Genomic DNA, 22,653 nt, shown 5'->3' with positions numbered 1-22,653 from the left:
ATGAGAAATGAGGGGCAAAGAGCAGGCCTCAGGGCTGCCTCATGTTGGAGCCCACTGTGCTCTGTTTTGGGGGTCCCTATACTGAGCATCAGCACCGCAGGCAGAACCCTAGGGGTTAAGTGAGCTGCCACCAGGCATGGCCCCTGCGCAGTGGTAACTTGATTGACACCACACTCTTTCTGGTGAGTTCCTTACTTTCCTCACCTTGGGGTCCGCTGCTGGGGAAAGCCAACCCAAGGCAGTGGTGAAAAGCAGGACAGCCCTGTGGCATTTGTATCAGGGGCTCTTGAGCCTCCCCATCCTAGGATGGTCTGATTGACCCCCTAGTCCTGCCAGCTGGGCCTTCTAATCTCTCCCCAGTTACCAACTTCTCCCCACCCATCACCACCACTAGAATCCATGACAAGTTTTCCAGCTAACACTGCAGCAGCCCTCTCTGGTCTCCCCAACTCCTACATTCACTCACTGTTCAGTGGTCAGAATGGCTTTTACGAAGTACAATCTGTGCAGGTTGCGCCTCCCTTTCCCCCTCTGGAAAACCTTTGAAGGCTCCTCATGGCTCTTGGGATGAAATCCTAAATTTTTTTTTTTTTTTGAGACCGACTCTCACTCTGTCGCCCAGGCTGGAGTACGGTGTCGTGATCTCGACTCGCTGCAACCCCCGCCTCCTGGGTGCAAGTGACTCTTGTGCCTCAGCCTCCTGAGTAGCTGGGATTACAGGTGCATGCCACCATGTCCGGCTAATTTTTGTATTTTTAGTAGAGGAGAGGTTTCACCATGTTGGTCAGACTGCTCTCAAACTCCTGAGCTCAAGTGATCCACTGGCCTCAGCCTCCCAAAGTACTGGGATTACAAGTGTTAGTCACCATGCCTGGCCCAGAAATCCTAAATTCTTTTTTTTTTGGAGATGGAGTCTCACTCTGTCTCCCAGGCTGGAGTGCAGTGGCATGATCTTGGCTCACTGCAACCTCTGCCTCCCAGGTTCAAGCGATTCTCCTGCCTCAGCTTCCTGAGTAGCTGGGATTACAGGAGCACGCTGCCCCTGTATATTATTCATATTTTAGTAGAAACTGGGTTTCACCGTGTTGCCCAGGCTGGTCTCAAACTGCTGAGCTCAGGCAATCCGCCTGCCTCAGCCTCCCAAAGTGCTGGGATTACAGACGTGAGCCACTGCACCCGGCCCAGAAATCCTAAATTCTTAATGTAGCCCAGATGCCCTATCCAAACCATCTTTGCCAGCCTCTTCAGTCTCAGATCCTGCTACAAGTAATGTGCACCTCAGGGCCCCTGCATATGTTGTTCTCTCTCCTCTTTCCCTAGCTAACTCCCACTTACAGGTCTTATCCTAGTTTGCGGTGATTTGACTGTGGTTAACTGCCAGTGCCTGGTATTTGCCTCATTCACAGTAGGTATTTAATAGCTATTGAATGGCTGAATAAGTAGATAAATCCTTTCTCTGCTGCCATGGATCTTGCAGCTATGCCCCCATCTACCTATCTAGTTTGCCCAAGTGTTCTCTGTTCCGCATAAGCTCCCCAAAGCACCAGCACTTTCTGTCAACATTCATTCGTTTATTTTTTCATTCATATGACAAATATTTTTTAAGTGCTTACTCTCTGTTAGGCATCCTCCTAGGTTCTGAAAGATATGGCAGGGAACAAACACGATTTTCTCTGCAATGTTTATCCCGCTGTCTTCCATCTATTCTTAGCAAACTCCTACTCATCTTTCAAAACTCAATGCTAATGTCCCATTTTCCAAGAAGGCTTTTCCCAAACTTCTCCCTTGTACCACACTCAAACTTGTGTGGCCCATCAAGTGATGGGGTTCTGGGGTTGGGGATACCCAAGGAGTGGGGAATGGTCTGTTCATAGGCAGTGAATCGGGGGTCTAAGGTAACTCCAACTCCTGCCTCCTCCCTCAGGCTTGTTTTCCAGCCACTTAGCAACTCCATGGAGAAATGGCTGCCAGGCACACCTTTTGTTTGCACAGAAATAACCAAAGACCAGAAATCCAGGCTGACTGGCAGCACAAGGAGGGGCCCCTTAGGAGGACATGTAGGGGCTGGTATGTGGAGTTGGAGCAGATTCCAACATCAGACCCTGAGTAAACCAAAGGCAGAGTCCAGTTCATCTAGGCAACTGGTGTGGGGCTTCTGTGTCATAGGCAGGAGTTAGGGGCAGGGTCTGCAATGGGTACATGGCAGGAGGCCTCATGGTCCTGCCTTCTGCTCCACTGCACAGTGGGCCAGACTTTTTAAAGTTCCTCCTGCTATCTGACCCAAGTCTGCATGCTGCCATTCCATCCCAATTCAGGATGGGTCTTCTTGTGTTCTTGGGGATTTGAGTTGCTCCTCCTGCCTCCTTAGTGTCCTCCAAGGCTCTGGCCCCTTACAGGGGTCATTGATCCTGAGAGGTCCAGTGACTTCTCTTGAGGCCACATAGTGAGTCTTCTGGCAGAAGGTACTGGAGGGCTGGGGGCTGGGTCAGAGCAGGGTGATCTCACTGGGGGGCAATGTGAGCCGCTTCTCACGGGCACTGAGCAGGTTCTCCACGTGCACGGCCACCACACGACACAGTTCCAGTCCCTGCAGGTGACAGTGACAGTCCACGCCCATCCAACACTTCCCCAGCTCTTACCTTGGAGTGGGATGTACAGAATGGGGAGGTGGTTGGGAGATAAATGGAAACCATCATTCATGCAGGAACCCTTGTCCCCACCTCCCCCAGGGCCTGAGAGGAGCATGAAGAGCTGGAAGGCCGAATGGTGGGGTGTGGGCTGCAAGGGGTAAGCAAGCAGGAGACCAAGTGCTTCTTCCAGCTTTGCTCTGTGTGAGCTGTGTGACCTGGGGTCTATTGCTTCACCTCTGTGAGCCTCAGTGGCCTCATCTGTAAGGTCTCAATTGACCAGGGGCCTGCCTCACAGACGGGCTGTGATGAGGATTCAGTGAGGCTTTATTGCATGTAAATTCTTTTTTCTTTTTTTTCCTAGACGGAGTTTCGCTCTGTCACCAGGCTGGAGTGCAATGGCGTGATCTCGGCTCACTGCAACCTCTGCCTCCCAGGTTTAAGCGATTCTCCTGCCTCAGCCTCCCGAGTAGCTGAGACTACAGGCATGCGCCACCATGCCCAGCTAATTTTTGAATTTTTAGTAGAGATGGGGTTTCACCATGTTGGCTAGGATGGTCTCCATCTCTTGACCTCATGATCTGCCCGCCTCGGCCTCCCAAAGTGCTGGGATTACAGGCGTGAGCCACCACGCCCAGCCACGTGTAAATTCTTTAGATTTAAAAAATATGAATCCAATCAATAAATGGTAACAGTTTCTGTCTGTTGCCATGGTTACCGCCTGGCTCCCACAGTGCACAATGGGCAATGACCCAGGCTTAGTGCTCCCAATTGGAGCAGGGTAGGGGAAGGCATCAGGGAATTGCGGAAATCAATCTGTGAATGTGGTTCTCAGACGAAAGCCATTGTTGGAATTCCCCCAGGGAAGCTGCGCTGAGAATGGATAAAATCATGTTAGAGGCGCACTCTCAGTGTTAACTGTGTGCCAGGCCTTGTCCTAAAGGCCTGATGTGTCCTACCTGTTTTAATCCCCACAGTGTCTCTAAGAGACAGGAGCTATTATATCCCATTCCACAGGTGGGGAAACTAAGGCACCGAGCCTTGAAGCTCCAGACTGCACAACTGGTAGGTGGTGGGATTTGAACCTGGATGGTAAGAGGCCTGAGGATCACACTCTGAAGTGCTCTCTGAGGTTAGCTGTGCTGGCCCTGCCTTGGGGGCTACCTCGACTAATTAAATCAGTGTGTGCAAATGGAATCTTCTCCTCCAGCCAATCCTTTACCTACCCACATGCTGCCATGTTCTAGGCCTTGCTGGGATTGTTGCTGCATTTGACAGTGTGGAACCTGAGGCTCAGTGAGAATCAGGGAAGCCTCAAGATCCCCTCACACAGCCTGTCAAAGGTAGGCAGGATAGGGACCCAGGTCTGTTGGTGCAACACTGCTGCACTTAGACATCACCTCCTCCTGGAAACTCTCCCTGATTACCTCCCAGATAGCTCAGATCCCCTGTATACCCTCCCAGCACTGATCAAGGTATATTTTATATCCGAGACCTGAGGCTCTGTGAGGGTCAGAGCTGAGGGGATCTCAGTCACTTCAGTATCTTTGCTACACAGAGATGCTCAGTGGATCTATGCTGAATGAGTGAATGAATGTAGTCCCTGACACATACAGGCCAGAGGCAGAGAGGGCAGCATAAGGAGGTCAGGTGGTGCTGAAAGGAAGTGGGAAAACCAAAGAGGCCTTCATCCATCCATCTATCCACCCACCCACCCATGCAACCAACAAATATGTATTGAGCATCTACTGTGTGCCAGGCACTGAGTTATGGACACAGCATGAACAAGATGGATATGGTCCTGCTCTCTTGGAGCTGACATTCTGATGGGGGGATGATACAGTTTGGATATTTGTCCCTTCGAAATCTCATGTTGAAATGTGATCCCCGGCCAGGCATGGTGGTTCATGCCTGTAATTCTGGCACTTTGGGAGGCCAAGGCGGGTGGATCACTTGAGGCCAGGAGTTTGAGACCAGCCTGGCCAACATGGTGAAACCCCGTCTCTACTAAAATACAAAAAAATAGCCGGGCGTGGTGGCACATGCCTGTAATCCCTGTATTTGGGAGGGTGAGGCAGAAGAATCACTTGAACCGGGGAAGCAGAGGTTGTAGTGAGCTGAGATTACTCCAGCCTAGGCAACAGAGCAAGACACTGTCTCAAAAAAAAAAAAAAAAAAAAAAAGAAAAAAAAGAAAAGAGAAGAAATGGAAGAAATGTGATCCCCAGTGTTGGCGACAGGGCCTGGTGGGAGGTGTTAAGGTCATGGAGGCAAATCCCTCATGAATGGCTTGGTTACCCGAGGCAATGAGTGAGTCCTCACTCTAATAGTTCACACGAGAGATGGCTGTTTGGGCCCTCTCTCTCTTGTTCCCTCTCTTGCCACGTGATGTGCCTGCTTCCCCTTTGCCTCCTGCCTTGAGTAAAAGCTTCCTGAGGCCTCCACAGAAGCCAAGCAGATGCTGGTGCCACGCTTCTTGCACAGCCTGCAGAACCGTGAGCCAGATAAACCTCTTTTCTTTGTAAATTATGCAGCCTCGGGTATTCCTTTATAGCAACGCAAAACAGACTAATATAAGGAGACAATACATAAACAAATAACTAAATGATTTCCGAGCCATAAGAAGGGCTATGGGGGCAGGGATCGTGAGTTCTTAGGGAGGAGGGTTAGGGAAAGCTTCTAGAAAACGGTGATATTTGTGCTGAAACCCAAAAAAAGGGAGAGAATGGGCCCTGAATGAATTGGGGAAGAGCATTCCAGGTGCAGAGGACAGTGAGGGCAGAGGGCCCAGGGCAGGGAGAATAAGCTCAGCACAAGGGAGCCAGGGTGGCTGGAGAAATGAGCAGAGATGGGGGAGGTGGGAGAGGAGGCCACAGAGGTCATGGGAGGAAGGGACAGGGATGGGAAGGACTCCCAGATTTGGGGCCTGAGTGCCTGGGAGGATCGGGAGGAAAGCTGGAGAGGACTGTTGGTCTCCAAGGGGGATGCTGAGGGAGCCTGGAGCTCAGGTAGTCTGGGCAGGAATATGGATGCTGTGATGCTAGACATGGTTTTGAAAGTCTCAGTATCAGATAGGGTGTCCTGGGGAGAGGCCCTTGTCTAGGGGGCCAGGAGTGGTGGCTTACACCTGCACTGCCCTCCCTACACTTTGGGAAGCTGAAGTGGATGGATCACTTGAGGTCAGGAGTTCAAGACCAACCTGGCCAAAATGGTGAAACCCTATCTCTGCTAAAAATACAAAAATTAGCCAGGCATGGTGGCATATGCCTGCAGTCCCAGCTACTTGGGAGGCTGAGGTGGGATTATCGCTTGAACCCAGGAGGTGGAGGTTGCAGTGAGCTGAGATCACACCACTGCACTCCAGCCTGGGCAACAGAGCAAGACTTTGTCTCAAAAAAAAAAAAAAAAAATTGTCTAGGGGAGGAAAGACCAGAAAAGAATCAAAGAAGGAATGACCAGGCTCACACAAGAAGGTTGGAGAAGGCTGGGTGCAGTGGCTCACGCTTATAATCCCAGCACTTTGGGAAACTGAGGTGGGAGGATCATTTGAGGCCAGGAGTTTAAGACTAGTCTGGGCAACATAGCAAGACCCTGTCTCTACTGGAAAAAAAAAAAAAAAGAGGTAGGAGAACACCACAGAGCCATTGCAGGGGCTCAGGGAGGTGGCCTCTGGGAAGCAGGCAGCAGGCCTGGGGCCCAAGGCTACCAGTGGGTAAGGCAAGGATCTGTGTGACCCCAGGCAGGAGCAGATTGGGGTGTGGTGGGGAGTGCATTAGGACCCTAGACCCAAGTAACAGGCTCTCCAAGGGGCACAGGGGGCCAAGGAGACTTTGTCTGGTCCTGTCCCTCAGAGGCAGAGCTAGGGCAGTGGAAGTCTCTCTCTCTAGCCCTAGGAAATCATCCTCTCCAAGACAGGCCCTGTCATGGGAGTGGTGCTGGGCCCAGACCTGGAGGGGGGTGTTACAGGCTGGACAGGGCAGAGGTGTGGGTGTCAACCTCAATTCTGCATCTTCTCTGGGCCTGAATCCTATCTCTTCAGTGGGGTGAAAACGCTAGTCCTGCCCTGACCCCAGGGGGCTGTGAGACTTGGACAGGAGCCTAGAGGTCATCCATGCTTTTTTACATTTTATTTTAGAGATGGGGTCTCACTTTGTCACCCAGGCTGGAGTGCAGTGGCACCATCACAGCTCACTGCAGCCTCGAACTCCAACTCCTGGGCTCAAGCAATCCTCCCGCCTCAGCCTCCTGAATAGCTGGGACTACAGGCACTTTTTTTTTTTTTTTTATTTTTGCAGAGATTAGGTCTCACTATGTTGCCTGGTCTCAAACTTCTGGGCTCAAGTGATCCTCTTGCCTTGCTTCAGCCTCCCAAAGTGCTGGGATTACAGGCATGAGCCACAGTGCCTGTCTCACCCCTGCCTTTTAAGTAACAGCTACGGTTGCTGCAAACATAGGAAGGCACAGGGCAGGTGGGTCTCAGTTTCACCATCTGTCACACAGGAAGCCCAGTTTCTCCACCCTCAATCCTGGGGCCTACAATCCAGCCTCCACATCTCAGCCCAGGTGAACTTTCTCAAACCTCTAGTGTCCTTGCCCTCTCATCAACCTTCTATGGCTCCGTACTGCCCTTTCCTGTGTTCCCACTGCCAAGTTGCTTCCCTGGATGACCACCCATAATGATCTGCAGTTCTGTGCTGTGCTGTGGTTGGTTCTGTCCCATGCATGGCCTGGTACTCCCTGGGGCATGGCAGGGACCTGACCTATTTTGGAGCCAGGCCCAGAGAAGGGCCCAGTGAGTGGAATATTGGGCTGAGCGCAGGGCCCACCTGCTCCAGCTGCAGCTGCAAGGTGCGCTGGGCCGCCACGTCCCCCAGCGCAATCTCCACGTAGGGGTAGCTGGAGTTGGGTGTGGGCCGCTGGGTCCGCGTCGACTGGATCTCCTTCAGGGGGAACTTCACCATCAATTCCTGGGAGTAGGAGGAGAGGGACCAGACAGGCCTGTGGGCGAGGATAATCTCAACCACTCTTACACCTGCCCTGCAAATCAGATCTGTAGGAGGCAGGAGACTCACTCCAGTTCAAGTACCAGTTCCCCAGTGACTTGTGTGACCTTGAGCAAATCACTTTACCTCTCTGGACCTCAGTTTCCTCACCTGTAAAATTGATTCAACAAATACTGATGATGCATCTATCACGTACCAGGCACTGTTCTAAGTGCTCTAAGTGCTTGGGATAGAGAGGTATTGGTACCCTGAACTTCACATCAAAGTTGCTTCTTGTGAACACCTCCACCTCTTTTTTAAATTTCCTTTTTGTGGAAAATGGGGCCTCCCGTGTTGCCCAGGCCAGTCTCAAACTCCTGAGCTCAAGGAATCTTCCTGCCTCTGCTTCCCTAAGTGCTGGGACTGCAGATGTGAGTCAAGTACCTAGCCTGTCTAGGGGCTTGTTTTCTGGCCCAGGAAGCAAACTTGGACCACATACAGGGAAAGTCAGAGTGATAGAGAGTTAATGCCTCAGAAAGAAGCTCTTGCTAATGACAGATGGGAAGTGTTGAATAGATACCCCAGCTCTCTCACCCCCAGGAGAGAAGGAAAGCTCCAGTCTGTCTCTCAGGGCTCCCCAGCTGGGCTGACCTCCAGGTGCCCACGTCAGCAACTTGCTTGATAACACCCCCTCTACTGGCTCCATCCCTTCCCTGTCTCACTTCCTCACTCCAGTGTTTCCTGGAATCAACTCTAAATCAACCACTTGCCCTGGAATCCCTGTCGCAGGATCTAGTTCTGGGAGCAAAAACTAAGGGGGTAACAGGTCCTACTTATTATGGGCTGAATTGTGTCCCCCACCAAATTCCCATGTTGAAACCCTAACTCCCAGTGCCTCAGAATGTATTTAGAAATAAGGCCTTTAAAGAGGTGACTAAGTTAAAATGAAGCTGTTAGGATGGGCTCTACTCCAATATGACAGATGTCCTTATAAGAGGAAATTTGGATACACAAAGAGATACCAGGGTTGTGCGCAGACAGAGGAAAGGCCATGTGAGGACACAGCAAGGACAGCTGCCTGCAGACCACCAAAGAAACCAAACCTGCTGACACCTTGACCTTGGACCGCCAGCCTCCAGAATTGTGAGAAATAAACTTCTGTTGTTTAAGTTACTCAGTCTGTGGTCTTTTATTATGGCAGCCTAAGCACACAGATATACTATTTGAGTGCATAGGGTATGTTTTACCTCATCTCACCTTCACAACAGCCCTATGGGTGGGGCTCAACTCTTATCCTCATTTTCCAGATGAGGAAAGCAAGGCTCAGAGAAAGGAAGAGACTTGCCTGAGATCATGAAGGTGGTAAGCAGTGGAATTGGGCTTCGGTGGCTGGAGGTCTTGGCCCCTTGGAGGGGGTAGGGGACCAAGGAACAGAGGATGGTGATGGCAGTGCCAGGCTGAGGCCACTCACATGAGTCTCTGTGCTGAGAAAGTTGAGGCCATTGTGGTTGACGGCAAGGATGCAAGGGGCTGGCACAGCAATGTTGCTGCAGCTCTGGATGAAGAAGAAGGAGGAGCCGAACATAGGTAAGGCGCTGAGGAGGCCTGGGCGGAGAGGGTGGGTGGCAGTTACGTGCTGGGCAGGGCTCACTGACAACAGCCATGGCCCTGAACTGCACAGCTTCTCTGGGCTGTGTCCAGCCAGTGCAGAAGCCCTTGGTCTGGGTCTCCTCCCGTCTCTCTGGCCTCCCTTCTGATGGCCTCTTCCTCTATCCCTGCTTGCAGCTCTTCTTCCTCTGCCCAGGGCCACTTTGAGCCTAGGTAACATCTCCATAATGTAAAGACATGTTTTCTCCAGGCAGGTGCTCAGCTTGACTGGCACTGAAAAATGCCTTTGTGCAAAGAAAGAGGTGCCTCCATACCCATCCTCCATGACCACCCTCCTCAGCAAAGCCCCCTATGATCACCTCCCCTGCCCTGCAGCTCTTACCCAGAAACTGGGCACGGGCCTGGTGGGGGCTGAGTGCCTGTGTCTGCTGCCGGTGCTGGCTGACCAGGTTGAGCCAGGTCGAGCCTGCCGTTGTACGGTAGAGCTGGGCTGGGATGTACTCCTGGACTTCCCGCCTGTGTACGGAGGAAGGGGAAAAAGGTCCTGAGTGAGCTCCCAGGCTCAGGCAATCCTCACTGTGCAGCAGGCATGCAGAGCAGACCTGATCTATGCACCTCCATGGAAGACTAAGTGCTAGGGAGTGTAAATGCGCTGAAGGTGGGGTAGAAGTGCCCACAGTGCCTTGGTACTGCTTAATCATGGCCGAGGCCAATACTGCTAGGATCCCTGTTTGCAGTTAAGGGAACTGAGGCTCTGAGAAGTTCACTGACTAGTTCAAGGTCACACAGTGACTGAGTGAGTTAGCGGCGTGGGTTGGTGGGGGCAAGACGTGAACCCAAGGCAATTTCATCCTTCATACCTTCTGCCCCCAAGGAGAAGCAAAAGCCAGAGGGGTGAGAGGAAACATCAGGGTAGGCAAAGCAGCCACAGGGCTGTGCAGAGCCTTGAGCAGAGGAGTGCTGGGCCTCCAGGCCAAGGCCCCTGGACATCAGCTTGCCCCAGCCCTCTTCCTTCTGACACATGCTGGCTGCTACCTCAGGCAGCCCCTTTACCTCTTTGGACATCTGGAAAATATCAATAGCAGTCCCAGCCCATCCTGACCAGCTGGAGCTGCAGATGAAGGAAGGGTTGGGAGAAAACCAGGGGAACCCCCTCCTCCCAAGAGATCTCCTGGGTAACATCTGTCCTTCTTTCCACTGCTGGGGTAAGGGCCTGGCATCTGAACCCAGCCTCCCCAGTTTTGGATTCTAGTTCCCCCACCATTAGCTGGCTAGACTTCAGTAAGCCATATAACCTCTCTGGGCCTTATCTGGAAATGGGGAAAATAAAATGGAGTTGGGAAGAATAGCTGAGATAATGCAGATGCAGAGTCCCTTGCAAAAAGTAAGAGCTCATGATTATTTTCATCCAGGACTGGGATTATATCTTTATGTGCTTCCTGCTCTTTTCACTTAAAAAATTATACATTAAAAAAAGAGCTTTAGGCGAGGCGCGGTGGCTAGCGTTGAGATTACACCTGTAATCTCAACACTTTGAGAGGCTAAGGAGGGTAACTTGAGCCCAAGAGTTCGAGACCAGTCTGGTCAACATGGTAAGATCCCCGTCTCTACAAAAAATTTAAAAATTAGCTGGGCATTGTGGCACGCACTTGTGATTCCAGCTACTTGGGAGGCTGAGGTGGGAGGATCACTTGAGCCCAAGAGGTCAAGGCTGCAGTGAGCCGTGATGGGGTCACTGCACTCCAGTCTGGGTGACAGAGAGAGACTCTGTCTCAAAATAAATAAATAAAATAAAAATAAAAATAAGGAGCTTTACATATTAAGCCCTTACTGTGTTACAGGCGCTGGAAAATACATGGTACGGACATCATCTTACTATTCTTTTTTCCAGGGGTTCTCAAAGTGTGGTCGAGGGGTTTGAAAATCATTTTCATCACATTAGGAACTTGTCATTTTTTCTCTTGTTCTCTCACAGGTGTACAGTGGAGTTTTCCAGAGGCTACATAACATGTGAGATGGCAACAGGCTGACTGCAGAAGCAGATCTGGGAAGCCAGCTGCCTTAAGTCAGACAGTACAGAGCTTTGAAAATGTAAAAGTACAGAGCTTTGAAAATGTAAAATTCTCACTAATTTTTTTTTTTTTTTGAGACAGGGTCTTGCTGTTACTTAGGCTGGAGTCCAGTGGTGCAATCACGGCTCACTGCAGCCTCGAACTCCCAGGCTCAAGTGATCCTCCCACCTCAGCTTCTCGAGTTACTGGGACTACAGGCATGTGCCACCACGCCCATGAATCACTAAATTTTTTTTGAAAATAGAGTTATTTTTCATGAAAAGTTATTTATATTGACATTTAGTGGGTTTATTATTTTTATTTTTAACTGAATTAATAAATCAATATTTTAACAGAGTAAATATATTCATTGATATAACCCACATAAACAAAAGCTCTTTGAGGTCCTCTTTTTTTGTTTTTGAGACGGAGTCTTACTCTATTGCCCAGGCTGGAGTGTAGTGGTGCAATCTCAGCTCACTGCAACCTCTGCCTCTTGGGTTCAAGCAATTCTTCTGCCTCAGCCTCCTGAGTAGCTGGCATTACAGGCTTGCACCACCACGCCTGGCCACGAGGTCCTGTTGTTATCATTATTATTATTATTTTTGAGACGGAGTTTTGCTCTTCTTGCCCAGGCTGGAGTGCAATGGCGTGATTTTGGCTCACTGCAACCTCCCTCCACCTGTCAGTTTCAAGCGATCCTCCTGCCTCACCCTCCCAAGTGGCTGGGATTACGGGCATACGCCACCATGCCCGGCTAATTTTGTTTTTATTAGAGATGGGGTTTTGCCATGTTGGCCAGGATGGTTTCGAACCCCTGACCTCAGGCCTCCCAAAGTGCTGGGATTACACGCGTGAGCCACTGTGCCCAGCCTATTTTTATCATTACTATTATTATTTTGAGATGGAGTTTCGCTCTTGTCACCCAGGCTGGAGAACAGTGGCACAATCTCGGCTCACTGCAACCTCCACCTCCGGGGTTCAAGTGATTCTCCTGCTTCAGCCTCCTGAGTAGCTGGGATTACAGGCGCCCGCCACTACCCCTGGCTAATTTTTTTTTTAAATTTTTTTTAGTAGACACAGGGTTTCACCATGTTGGCCAGGCAGATCTCAAACTCCTGACCTCAGGTGATCCGCCCATCTCGGCCTCCCAAAATACTGGGATTACAAGTGTGAGCCACGGCGCCTGGCCAACGTTCTCTTTTCAAGAGTGTAAAAAGGTCCTGAGACCAAAAATTTGAGAATGACTGATTTACACTGTGAGCATTAATTATAACTTAGAGAACATCAGTTTAAAGGCTGTCTAGGCCGGCCAGGGTAGCTCATGCCTGTAATCCCACTGCTTTGGGAGGCTGAGGCAGGAGGGTTACTTGAGCCCAGGAGGGTTACTTGAGCCCAGGAGTTCAAGATCAGCCTGGGCAAAGTAGCAAGACCCTGTTTCTTTTTTTTTTTCTTTTTTTTTTTTTTTTGAGACAGAGTCTTGCTCTGTCACCCAGGTTGGAGTGCAGTGGCGCTATCTCGGCTCACTGCAAGCTCTGCCTCCCGGGTTCACGCCATTCTCCTGCCTCAGCCTCCTGAGTAGCTGGGACTACAGGCGCCTGCCACCATGCCTGGCTAATTTTTTTGTAGTTTTAGTGAGACAGAGTTTCACCATGTTAGCCAGGATGGTCTCGATCTCCTGACCTCGTGATCCGCCTGCCTAGGCCTCCCAAAGTGCTGGGATTACAGACATGAGCCACCGCGCCCGGCCGCAAGACCCTGTTTCTACAAAAATAAAAAAGTTCAGCCTGGGCAACATAGCAAGACCCCATCTCTATAAAAAGTGGTATATCGTTTTTAAAAAAATAAAGAAAAAATAAATAATTAATTAAATACATAAGTAAATAAAGGCTAACACCCATAATTTACTTGACGACTCCCTGTTGCTGGATATTGAGGTTACTTCTGATCTTTTGCTCTTGTAGCAGCATTGCAGTGAATGTTTTTGTGGCTGAATCTTTCTGCATAGCCATGTGTATTTCCTGGACCACAGGGAACATGTGTCCTGAAAGCTTTTTTTTATCATTACCTTTGCTCTGAGGTAATAATACCAGCCAGAAGCAACTTGCGAAAGAGAGGCAGGGTCCCAGCTCCTATGGCTAGTTGGAAGACTTCAGCCCCCAGACAAGGACAGCCCCTTCCCAGATAGCCCCACTGGTATAAGAGGGGAGCCTGAGGACCTGGGGACTGCCAGTTCTGAGGAGGGTGGAGGTGGGCTGAGAGGGCAGAGTTGCCTGTCCACCCCAGCTGAGACAGGAGGGCAGGTGCTCACACGCTCGGCAGGTAGAAGTGGTCCTTGGCGCGATGCTGCAGTGAAGCCAGCTTGGACACCTGCTGCAGCAGCTGCTCGCTGGGCCGGCTGGCCGGCACACTGCTGAAGAGTCCCTTCAGGTAGTCAGGCAGGACCTGCAGAGAGCACCTGGGTGAGGGGTTGCCAGGCAGGCACGCGTGCAGGCACTTGGCTGCAGGGGACCTGAGGACATGCATGTTTAACGATTGCAGCCCCATCCTCTTCTGGGATAGGATGGCCTATTACTTTCCTGGGTTTTGGGGAATGGTGGCAGAAGCATGTAAGGGTGATGTGGGAGGGCTGTGGCCTTGATGCCCATGAGGGAGTCCCCACAGCAACCTTGTCAGGATGTGGGCTGGCTGGTGAGAGCAGAGCATCAACACTGCAGTGTGGACATGTATCTATCAGGCCTGCTGTTTCTCAAAACTGAGTGTGCCTGAGCCACAGGAGGGCTTGCCAAAACAGACAGCCAGGCTGGGCTCCAGAGGCTCTGAGGCAGGAGGCCTGAGGCGGGACTTGAGGATTTGCCTCCCGTTTTTGCCAGTCCACAAGACTCACGTTGAGTAGCATGGTGCCGGACTGCACAGGACCATGCTTCAACAGTGACACCATGTGGCCACAAAATCTATGTGACCATCTTGTGTACAATTCCTGAAGTTTTGGCACCAGTTCCACAAAAACCACACACTTTCTGTCCAAGCACTTCCACACATACTGGCACAGTAGGAGAAAACCCAGATTTTGTAAAGTCCATGATCCTGACTTAGAGGACTTCTAAGTCTCACAGAATAACAGACAGACGAAAGTGACAGTACTAGCAAAGCCTGGCTTAGCACTTGGAGCAAAGGACAGGCCCATGTTCAGAGGAGGAAGACATCCAAAGGAAAGGGGAACGCAAAGAAGGCCTAATGGAAGAGGTGCTGTTTGAGGGCAGCTTGTTGGGAAGGACTTAAATAAGCCGGGAAGTGCAGATGGAGGGATGGCATGCGCAAAGGCCCTCAAAGGTAGTAAGGGCTGTTTCGACTATCTCCAAAGAGACCACATAGGGGAGCAGAGGCATCAGGGTTAGAGACGTCCACAGGGCCTGAATCATGAACACTTCAAACACCAAGGCTGTGGAGTCTGATTCACACGCCCAGGGGAGCCTAGAAGGTCCCAGAGTCCAGAGAAGCCTATGTGTGCTGACCTGGTTGTAGTGCATGGTCACATATAGCTCATTCTCGAACTTGAGTGGCTGATCCCAGAGCACACGCCGGAACCAGAGCATGTAGCCGCCGTCCACCTGCTCCATCTCTGAGGCCACATCGAGGATGTAAGCACGGCGACTGAGTGGGCACACATGCTGGCCTGCAGAGAGCAGGGAGGCAGGGCTGGGTGGGGGCATGTGTGCACACACATGTGTGCACCTGTACAGAGCATGTGTGCAGATCCCAATCTGCTACCCAGGTGAGGTATCACCTCAGGCAAGCCACCTGCCTGTTCTGGGACACAGCTTCCTCACTAAAGGAGAGCATGTTTGTCAAATGGGGTGTCCTATGTTTTATTGAAATGTTGATGACCACAGATGGTAATAACTCCAATTCAAAGCTTTAAGTAATGCTCCATTTCTCCTAGGGAAAGAGGGGCTCCTGAAGAGTGCCCCAAGTGTGGCCTGCCTGGATCTGGGAAAGTGCCCTGCATTATTCTCAGAGAAGGCCCAGCTCCTTTCCAGAGGAGGCTGGGAACAAGGACAAACACAAGAGGCCTCACACTATGAGACCCAGTGGGTACCTTTCTGCAGACCTCCCTCAGGAGAGACCCCTTGCCAGGTACCTGGCATAGGTGGGGGTGGGGAGGACTGGGATCTGAGCCTGGGAGAGGCTCAAGTTTTTCTCTCTTGCACTGACATTTTTGCCACCCATCTCACACCTGCAGTAAAATCTTACTAAAGAGAGGGAGTTTGGTATGATTACATGATTACCACTATGTGACTGTGAATAAGTCACAACTTCTGTGGCAGGCTGAATAATGACCCCTCCAAAGATGTCCAGGTCCTAATCCCTAGAACTTATGAATATGTCACTTTCCTGGCAAAAGGCACTCTTCAGATGTGATTAAGTTAAGGATGTGGAGATGGAGATGATCCTGGATTATCCAAGCAGGCCCAACGTCATCAGCACAGGGGTCCTCATAAGAGGAAAGCAGAAGGGTCAGAATCAGAGGAGGAGATGTGAGACCAGAAGCAGAGGCTGGCAGGTAGAGAGATTTGAGGATTCTACACTGCTGGCTTTGGAGATGGAGGAAAGGGCCATGGGCCAAGGAATGCGGGCAGCCTCTAGAAGCTGGAAAAGGAAAGGAAACAGATTCTTCCCTAGAGCTTCCAGAAGGAACCTGGCCCTGATGCCGTTTTCATTTTAGAACTTCTGACTTTCAGAATTATGAGGTAATATATTTATGTGTTTTTAAGCCATTAAATTTGTGATGATCTGTTATAGCAACAATAGAAACTAATACAGCCTCCCTGGGCCTCAGTTTTCCCATCTGTAAATGGAAAGGCTAACAGTCTCCATCCACTTCATAAGGTTGTTGTAGGGATTAAGAGTTCACAGAATGAAATGCTTTTTTTTTTTTTGAGATGGAGTTTCGCTCTTGTTGCCCAGGCTGGAGTGCAATGGCATGATCTCAGCTCACTGCAACCTCCTGCCTCACCCTCCCAAGTAGCAGGCAAACGTCACCATGCCTGGCTAATTTTGTATTTTTAGTAGAGACGGGGGTTTCTCCATGTTGCTCAGGCTGGTCTCAAACTCCTGACCTTAGGTGATCCACCCGCCTCGGCCTCTCAAAGTGCTGGGATTAAAGGCATGAGCCACCACGCCTGGCTTTTTTTTTTTTTTTTTTTTTTTGAGATAGAGTCTCACTCCATCACCCAGGCTGGAGTACAGTGGCATGATCATGGCTCTGTATTTCCAACTATGGCCAAGTCTTCTAACTATGGCTCACTACAACCTCCGCCTCCCAGGTTCAAGTGATTATTGTGCCTCAGCCTCCTGAGTAGCTGGAATTACAGGTGCGCACTACCATGGTTGGCTAATTTTTAGTAGAGATGGGGCTTCGCCATGTTGGCCAGGCTGCTCTGGAACTCCTGGCCTCAAGAGATCCATCCGCCTCGGCCTCCCAAAGTGCTGGGATTACAGGCATGAGCCACCACACCCCGCCTGAAATGCTTTGAATTGTACCTGGGGCACAGCATCTGTTCAATAAATGTCAGTTATTAGGACCATTTTGTTACCTGCCATTCTCCCCTAATGTCTTAGCTGGACTTGGGCGGGCAGGGCTGATGGCACATGGCTGAGGGCTGAGGCAGCGGTAGGGAGAGCTGGCTGGGGGTTGCTGGAGCTGACCAGCTGGTGACAGGAGGCAAGACCATGATCTAGAGTGGGCAGGCAGCAGATGGAAGGGGCTTTGGGATGCATGACGGTCACCTAGGGTCCCAGGAGCCCTCGAGAGGGGCCAGTGACACCTCGGGAGGGGCTTCTCTGGCCATGATTAAGGCATGAAAGGCAGGAAAGAAGGCTTGCACCTATAGGTTCCAGGAGTGCGGTGCTATTAATGGAAACCTTCCCAGGATGTAATCTCCTTGAGGGCACGGCCTGTGTCCTCACATGGAGCATGCCCTGAGGGACAAAGGGAGGGATGAGACAGGGCCCTCATCATAAGGTGAGGCAAACTAAGCAAAGCAGAAAGGGTCAGATAAAGGGCTGAGGGTGCTTGGTACACACAGAGATCCTTCCACATGGGGGTCAAGGGGCTTCCTGGAGGAAGTGGCACCTGACTTGGGCCCTAAAATCTGGGTGGAGAGCCCCACATGGCACAAGGCCCGGGGATGGGAATGGGCCCAGCATGCTCAGTCTTCCTGGCACTCACCACGGTTGGTGACAACGAAGATAACATATTCACTGAAGGCCTCAGGGCGTGTCAGAGCCATCTCAGCACATATCTCTTCCACCACATCCAGGGCCACCTGGGGGTGGGGTGGAAGAGATGAGGCCATGCCAGTTGGGATTGACCTCTGTCCTGGCCCCACTCAGGCCCCCAGAGGCCATGTGTGGAGTTCCTCAGCCCTCTTCACAAAGGCGCACAATCCTCTGAGGTCTCTGAGAATCAGCCTCAGGCAGGGAAAGAATACAGCTTGTGGTCTGAGACTTAGGTTCAAAATCTGCTTCTGTCCCTTTTTTGCAGGATGACCCTGAGCCAGAGGCTTAACCTCTCTGAGGTGCAGTTTGTTCTTCTGAGAAATAAGTCCTGCCTTGTGGGGCTGTGGGAGAGCCTGGGAGGGCTCAGCGTCATTGGGGGCTTACTCCACCCCCATCCTGGAGGCTGGGTTGTCCCTGTCCCTGCCCCTGCCCCTCCAGTACCTGGCTGCAGGAGACATTCCTTCACTTACAGTGCATGTTTTGATTTTGAGATGGCGTTCAAGGCCTCCAGGAAGAAGAAAGAGTTGCCTCTTGGAACTGCGGCCTGCCTGGGAGGTAAGTGGGAGAGGGATGACAGGATGGGTCCTAGGATCTGGGACAGCCCTTGTCTCCTGCCTTGGGAGTTCCCAAGCCAAAGGGTCCTGGGCTTGCACGTGTAGGAACACTTGAGCACCTGGACCGCGCCGGGCCTGTCTGCAAGCCCGTGAGTGCAATGCACCTGACAGAGAGGTCTCTGGGCAGTGCTTGTGTCTCCCATTCATTTTTTTGTGTATTTGTTTTTGTTTTTTGACATGGAGTCTCACTCTGTCACCCAGGCTGGAATGCAGTGGCACGATCTTGGCTCACTGCAACCTCTGCCTCCTGGGTTCAAGTAATTCTCCTGCCTTAGCCTCCCGAGTAGCTGGGATTACAGGTGCCTGCCACCATGCTCGGCTAATTTTTGTATTTTTAGTAGAGACGGGGTTTCACCATGTTGGCCAGTCTGGTCTCGAACTCCTGACCTCAGGTGATCTGCCCGCCTCGGCCTCCCAAAGGGCTGGGATTACAGGCATGAGCCACTGCACCCAGCGTCCCATTCATTTTGAACCCACTCCCATCCCATGCTTACCAACATGGCCCGAAGCTCTATGCTGCTGGGGAGCTCCAGACGACCTCCGAAGCACAAGGTTTTCTGCAGGTTCTGCTCACAGGCCTTGGCGATCCCTGCAGAAGCAGGGAGTCCAGGCCTTGCCCAAGGCGGACTGTGGGAGAAAGGGGCTCCTCTTGCCACCAACCATGAGCCCACTGCATTCTCTCCACAAGCTGTGGGGAAGGCATTTACTCCCCCATTTGACAGTTGAGGAAACAGTTCAGACAGGGACAGTGACTTGCCCAAGGTCAAGAGCTAGAGGTTAAGAGCTGGATTTGAACCCATATCCCATGTGGCTAAGGACCTTTTATCTAGCCCACAGTCCCCTCGGCAACCTATACACCTGGAAACCTCTGTCACCCTGAGCTGCTGACTGGGGAGCTTGTATCTCATAGGCTCTGTGGCTAGGGTGATGCAGCTCAGTTCATGCCAGCTGGGATACCCTGCCAGCTGCCCTCCCTCACCCAGCCCTCCCAGTGCAGGAGACCCCAGCATCAGCACTCCATTTCTCTGAGTCAAGAGTTCTAGGGCACATTCTGTTGCTTTTATGCATCTGGGAGCTCTTCCATAGGGAGCTGGGTCTATTCATCTGTGGGTTGAATGTTTGTTAATTGAATCAGAGAGAAGCATTCAGAGGCAGGAAGGGTAAGGTCTCCTATCTCCTCCACGGCTGCCATGGTGACTACAGGGGCCCCAGCCTCCTTCTCCGGGAGCCCCAGGGGTTGCTATGGAAACAACGCTGAAGAGTGGCCCCCTCCTTTCTCCATATTCTAAGGGGGATGATACCAGCTTGGGCCTACCTCTGCCCAGATCCCTCACAACCCTTGCTGAGTCCCAACAGTCAGAGAGGCAGGGCCGCACCCCAGTACTCTGGATTCTTGCCCACCTCCTTCTCTTCTCCCACATACCACGTATTCCCACCCCTGTCTTTGCTCCTGTCACTCACTCCACCTGGAAATCCCTCCTACCCAGGGCAATACTTCCTCCAAGGAGTCATCCCTGATCACCCCCTCCATTAGATCAGACAAACCACCACGCCAGCCCCTGTGAAACCTTCACAAATGTTTGGGGAGTATATTAATATTGGTAAACATTGTTCAGCATCTGTGAAGAGCGAGGCCCTCTGGGTTTCCCCTCCCACCAGCTGCCCACCCAGTCCCCATGGGAGAAGCATGCAGCCCTGGGTTCCCACTCATCCACTTCTCACCCTGAAAGGGCAGGCCTGGGGTCCGGCTCACGTCTTGGAGGAAGCAAGTGAGGTGTGGGTGGAGGACCTCAGAGCAGCTGTGGTAGGCAGTCACGATATACAGCAGCCTCCAGCCTCGCTGGCAGCTGTCCCTGCAAGGACACATGGGGGCCACATCACAGGTGGCCACAGCACTAGAGTGTGCCAAGAGCCTCCTGGGATTGAGCTGAGACAGATTCCAACTCTCAGGCAGCTCCTGTCCCCTGAGGATGCCCCTCCCTGCGCAGTGATATGCAAAAGGCATATTCTGCTTGGGAAGTCAGGATAGGGGATAGGGACGGAAGGGGATGGGGCCCCAGACATCATCCCCAGGTAGGGGAAGCACGGTGACTCTTTCCTCTCCTATTCTTCTCTTTTCTGCCTCACAACAGGTAGGGGATCTCTCTAGGGAGGCTTCTGGGAAAAGGGGAAGCTGCTGAGACTGTGTAGAGGTTATGCCAGGTAAGGCCCAGGGCTGGGAGGAGCAGGAGGACAAGCTGAGTGGTTCTAAAATTCCTGAGGAGACGGAGAGCAAGTGAGGAGGTAATGCAGATGGAGACAGGAGGATGGACCTGATGGTAACAAGAGCACGCACACATTGAGCACCTACTGTGTGCTGGCCCTGCATGAGTGGAACACAGTAATTCATCTTCACATGGTCCTGGGTGTGAGGGTTTCATTTGTAGGGTTATCTGGTGTTTGGGAACAACACTTGGGCTTCCTTTGGGAAACCACCCACCCCGCTCTGGATCCCTGTGGTTTGGAGATGGGCGTGGAAGTCAGGTTTGGTCAACGTGGACACTGCAGCCCCTGGCCACAGTGACTGGCCTAGGGATAGGCACAGTTGGTTCAGGGTTGAGCATGTGACCAACTCAGGCCTGTAAGGCTGGATTTAAGAATTTCTACAGCAAATATTGGGTCAGTCTTGCTTTCTGTGGGATTGCTGAGCTGTCGCCCCAGACCTGCCACCTTGCTACTCTGTGGGAGAGGCTGTTTGGGAATGATCAACACAGAGGAAAGCAGAGCCAGAAGATGGAGAAAGCCTGCTTACTAATGACACCTGGATCCAGCTATGCCTGAGGCCACATATTCACTGACTTTTCACTTCTCTGAATCAACAAGTTCCCTTTTGGTTAAACTAGCCTGAGTTGGGTTTCTGTCACTTGCAACTAAGAATCTGGACTTACACATTATCATTGTCATTTTACAGATGAGGGCACTAAAGTTCAGAGAGCAGAAATGGTGTGTTCCAAACCAAGTAATTCCAAAAAACGTGCTCTATTGAGTGAGGATGAGGGTGAGGGGAAGATAATCCAGGAGGGGTCAGGCCTGAGGAGGTGGGAGGCTGAACTGGTTCCTCCTGGAGCATGGACACAGTGAGGGGATGGTGGGGTAAAGTCCAGTTCACTCACTGCTTGGAGCTGGTATTGTCTGTGATCTGCTTCACAACTTGGCAGTAACATTCATCCCGCATTACCTCATGGTCCCCGCACAGCTGAAGGAGGGCAGGGAGGTCACACACCAAAGACATGCTAGGGGCTATGTCACATACCAGGTACATAAGAACAGGGTGGGCACCTGAAGACAGGCCTGGTGTCCCTTTCCCAGCCCCCTCCCCACCAGCATGATGCATTCCTCTTTGGACTGTGGGAGAAGTTTCCCACCCTAATGTCCTGTGACTCATTGACAGATGGGGAAACTGAGCCACAGAGCAGGAAAGGGGGCATCTGGCAAAGTTGGCTGGACTGACCTTCAGAAGGTTACAAAGCACGTCCAGGTCACTCTGGCCCTTCAGTGGGGCATCCCCCATGAACCTCATTACAGCTGTAGGAAAGACCTATCCCACTCAGACCCACCAAACCCCCAGTTGCCCACCACCCCCCAGGCAGCCCCAGGGCTGAGCCCCTCCCTGGGAGCCTTGGCCACAGGCAGCTGGGAGCTTCTATTCTCTTAAATGTATCCCACGTCTGAGCTGGTGGGAGGAAAAGAATCTGAAGATCAAGGAGGAGTGGAGACCAGTAGAGACCACACAGTGCTGGATCCCACCTAGCCCAGAGCCCTGGCTGCAGTCCCACTCCCACACCTAGGAACATGTCGGTGGCCATCTTGTTGAGGCTGCTGTCGCTGAGTTCGATGAGGGATTCCTGGAGGGGAGTCTGTGGGGGAAGAGGGCTGTGTCATGATGGAGGAGGGACACGTCAGAACAGAAAGGGGACACATTGTGTTCCAAGACCATATGATAACAGGAGGGTCCATGTCACAAAAGGGGAGCCAGGCCCAATCCTGGGGACAGATGCTGTCCTTGGGAGGGAATCAGGGTGCTGAGAACCAGAGGGTCTCACTGAGAACAAGTTTGTTGGCCCCAGGAGCCTGGGAGGGGGCCCCTGCATCACCATTTTACAGATGGGGAAACTGAGGTCCCGGACTGGACACCTTGGTGAAGCAAAGCATGTCCTCCAAGGTTCTGGACTCCCGAGCCTCCTTGGATTTCAGCCTGAGGCCATCCCTGCAGTGGGAGGTGGGTGCCACTGACCTGTCCTGCCCAAGCCTTGGCTACATCCTTTTCCACATGGGAATGTTCTTGACCCACCACTCTGATCAGTCTACCGGTTAGGAAGACCCCCAGAGGCAGGCACTGAAATGGGCCTCACACCTGGGTGGTCTCTCATCTCTCCCACCAGAAGTGGGGCCTCCAAGACCGACAGCCTGCAGTTTGGATGGCAGCAAGAAGCCCAGAACCCTCCCACTGT

At 51.8% G+C, this 22,653-nt stretch overlaps 1 protein-coding gene across 1 annotated transcript in view; it reads right to left on the bottom strand.

The window, feature by feature from the left end:
* Window positions 1–1,550: 1,550 nt before the first annotated feature.
* The window catches only part of MYO15A (myosin XVA), a 60,922-nt gene continuing 39,819 nt past the window's right edge, over window positions 1,551–22,653 (bottom strand). The window contains exons 51-64 of the mRNA XM_055241588.2: window positions 22,337–22,409; window positions 21,987–22,059; window positions 21,654–21,727; window positions 21,316–21,398; window positions 19,886–20,016; window positions 18,658–18,752; window positions 18,020–18,097; window positions 17,500–17,596; window positions 14,783–14,943; window positions 13,579–13,712; window positions 9,599–9,732; window positions 9,080–9,213; window positions 7,453–7,593; window positions 1,551–2,587 (exon numbers count right to left, since the gene is read on the bottom strand). Coding sequence (XP_055097563.1) covers window positions 2,486–2,587; window positions 7,453–7,593; window positions 9,080–9,213; window positions 9,599–9,732; window positions 13,579–13,712; window positions 14,783–14,943; window positions 17,500–17,596; window positions 18,020–18,097; window positions 18,658–18,752; window positions 19,886–20,016; window positions 21,316–21,398; window positions 21,654–21,727; window positions 21,987–22,059; window positions 22,337–22,409 — 1,510 coding nt within the window. The 3' untranslated portion in view covers window positions 1,551–2,485. The remainder of the gene's footprint in view (window positions 2,588–7,452; window positions 7,594–9,079; window positions 9,214–9,598; window positions 9,733–13,578; window positions 13,713–14,782; window positions 14,944–17,499; window positions 17,597–18,019; window positions 18,098–18,657; window positions 18,753–19,885; window positions 20,017–21,315; window positions 21,399–21,653; window positions 21,728–21,986; window positions 22,060–22,336; window positions 22,410–22,653) is intronic.

Source organism: Symphalangus syndactylus, chromosome 14 (genome assembly GCF_028878055.3).
Source record: "Symphalangus syndactylus isolate Jambi chromosome 14, NHGRI_mSymSyn1-v2.1_pri, whole genome shotgun sequence".
Lineage (NCBI taxonomy): Eukaryota > Metazoa > Chordata > Mammalia > Primates > Hylobatidae > Symphalangus > Symphalangus syndactylus.
Note: the sequence above shows the minus strand (reverse complement) of the source record. Positions and strands in the feature narration are given on the sequence as shown.